Source organism: Apis dorsata, unplaced genomic scaffold (genome assembly GCF_000469605.1).
Source record: "Apis dorsata unplaced genomic scaffold, Apis dorsata 1.3 scaffold_983, whole genome shotgun sequence".
Lineage (NCBI taxonomy): Eukaryota > Metazoa > Arthropoda > Insecta > Hymenoptera > Apidae > Apis > Apis dorsata.
Window position 1 is genome coordinate 77,679 of NW_006264086.1, and position 1,418 is coordinate 79,096.

Sequence of the window (1,418 nt, forward strand, 5' to 3'; positions counted from 1 at the left end):
TTAATAACTTCACATATTATAAATTCATTACAAACAAAATTTTAACTTTTTTAAAAGATTGGATTTTACTGTATTTATATTTACATTTAATTTATTTATTTTGATTATACATTAATTTTTATACATTTATTATGATTATACATGATTATACATTTTATTGATAATCTAACATAAAACAAAATGTCATCAAATAATAAGAAAATATATTTAAACATTTAATAACATAAAAAAAAAATACAAATCTTGATTTATGAAAATATATAGAATAAAAAATATCTAATGAATTTATTTTTACAATTTTATATTTTTACTAAAATAAATAAATAATATATGTTATTAACGATTATTATATCGTAGAATAATTATAGTCATAAAATAATCATAATGGTTCAAAATAATCATAACATAAAATAATTATTTTTTGAGAAAAATAACTATAGAAATTTTTGTATTTTAGCCAAAAATAGAATTACCAGAATATGGAAGCGATGATGATTGTTCTCCAAAGCAGGAAGTCAACACACTGCCAAGTGGCTTTCTTAGCCTTGATGGTGGCATGGAAGTTTTGCCATCTTATCCACCTTCTTATCAAGGTAATTTTAAATAATATTTTAATTCAATTTCAATCAAATTTTTATATTAAATTTACTTGCAAATTTATTTAAAAATAAAATAAAATTAATTTTATTTTTATTTTATTTAAAATAATTTTAGTACATAATAAATTTTAAACATTTATATTTTTCCAGGTGGAGGAGCAGGAGGAGGAGGAGGAGGAGGTGGAGGAGGGGGTGGATCATTAGAAGGTGGGATGCCAGGACCATCTCATGCTGGAAACACAGAGTTAAATCAAGAACAGCAAGGTAAGTGACTGCCCGTCCCAACCCTAATTTTTTAGTAGTGCGAGCACCATTACAAACAGCAACAACCTAGCCGATCATGTCGGACAGAATTTTTTGGATGCGAATATAAAGAGGAAGGAGAAGGAGAGCCTCGGTTTGAAATGGTAAGCTCGTGTAGCTCGGTAGCTCTTGCTAGGCGGTAGGAGAGAAAGGGAAAGAAAGAAAAAAATAATGTATGTATGATAGAGTGTGAAAAAGATAGAGTGAAGAATGTGTAGATGAGTGAGGCAGAGGGAGAGAGAAAGGAGAAGAAGAGACATTTGACACTCGGAGGCGATTTTCTGATTTTATCCAGGGGAGTGCAGTTTGCGGCTGTTGTGTGAGAAAGTCAGCTACGTGTACATATTCGGGCTCTCTACCTGTTTATATTATTTGCCAGAGTTGGAGGTGATATTAAAAGGTTATAACAAATTTTGTATAAATTAATTTTTACAAAAAGAAAATTTGATACAATTTGCGTTATTTTCTGTTTTTATATATTATATATTATATATATAATATTTTATATATTATATA

At 27.7% G+C, this 1,418-nt stretch overlaps 1 protein-coding gene across 1 annotated transcript in view; it reads left to right on the forward strand.

Annotated features, from left to right (window-relative positions):
- The window catches only part of LOC102678995 (protein abrupt-like), a 3,651-nt gene extending 2,598 nt beyond the window's left edge, over positions 1 to 1,053 (forward strand). The window contains exons 4-5 of the mRNA XM_006624021.2: positions 458 to 593; positions 750 to 1,053. Coding sequence (XP_006624084.1) covers positions 458 to 593; positions 750 to 871 — 258 coding nt within the window. The 3' untranslated portion in view covers positions 872 to 1,053. The remainder of the gene's footprint in view (positions 1 to 457; positions 594 to 749) is intronic.
- Positions 1,054 to 1,418: the final 365 nt, after the last annotated feature.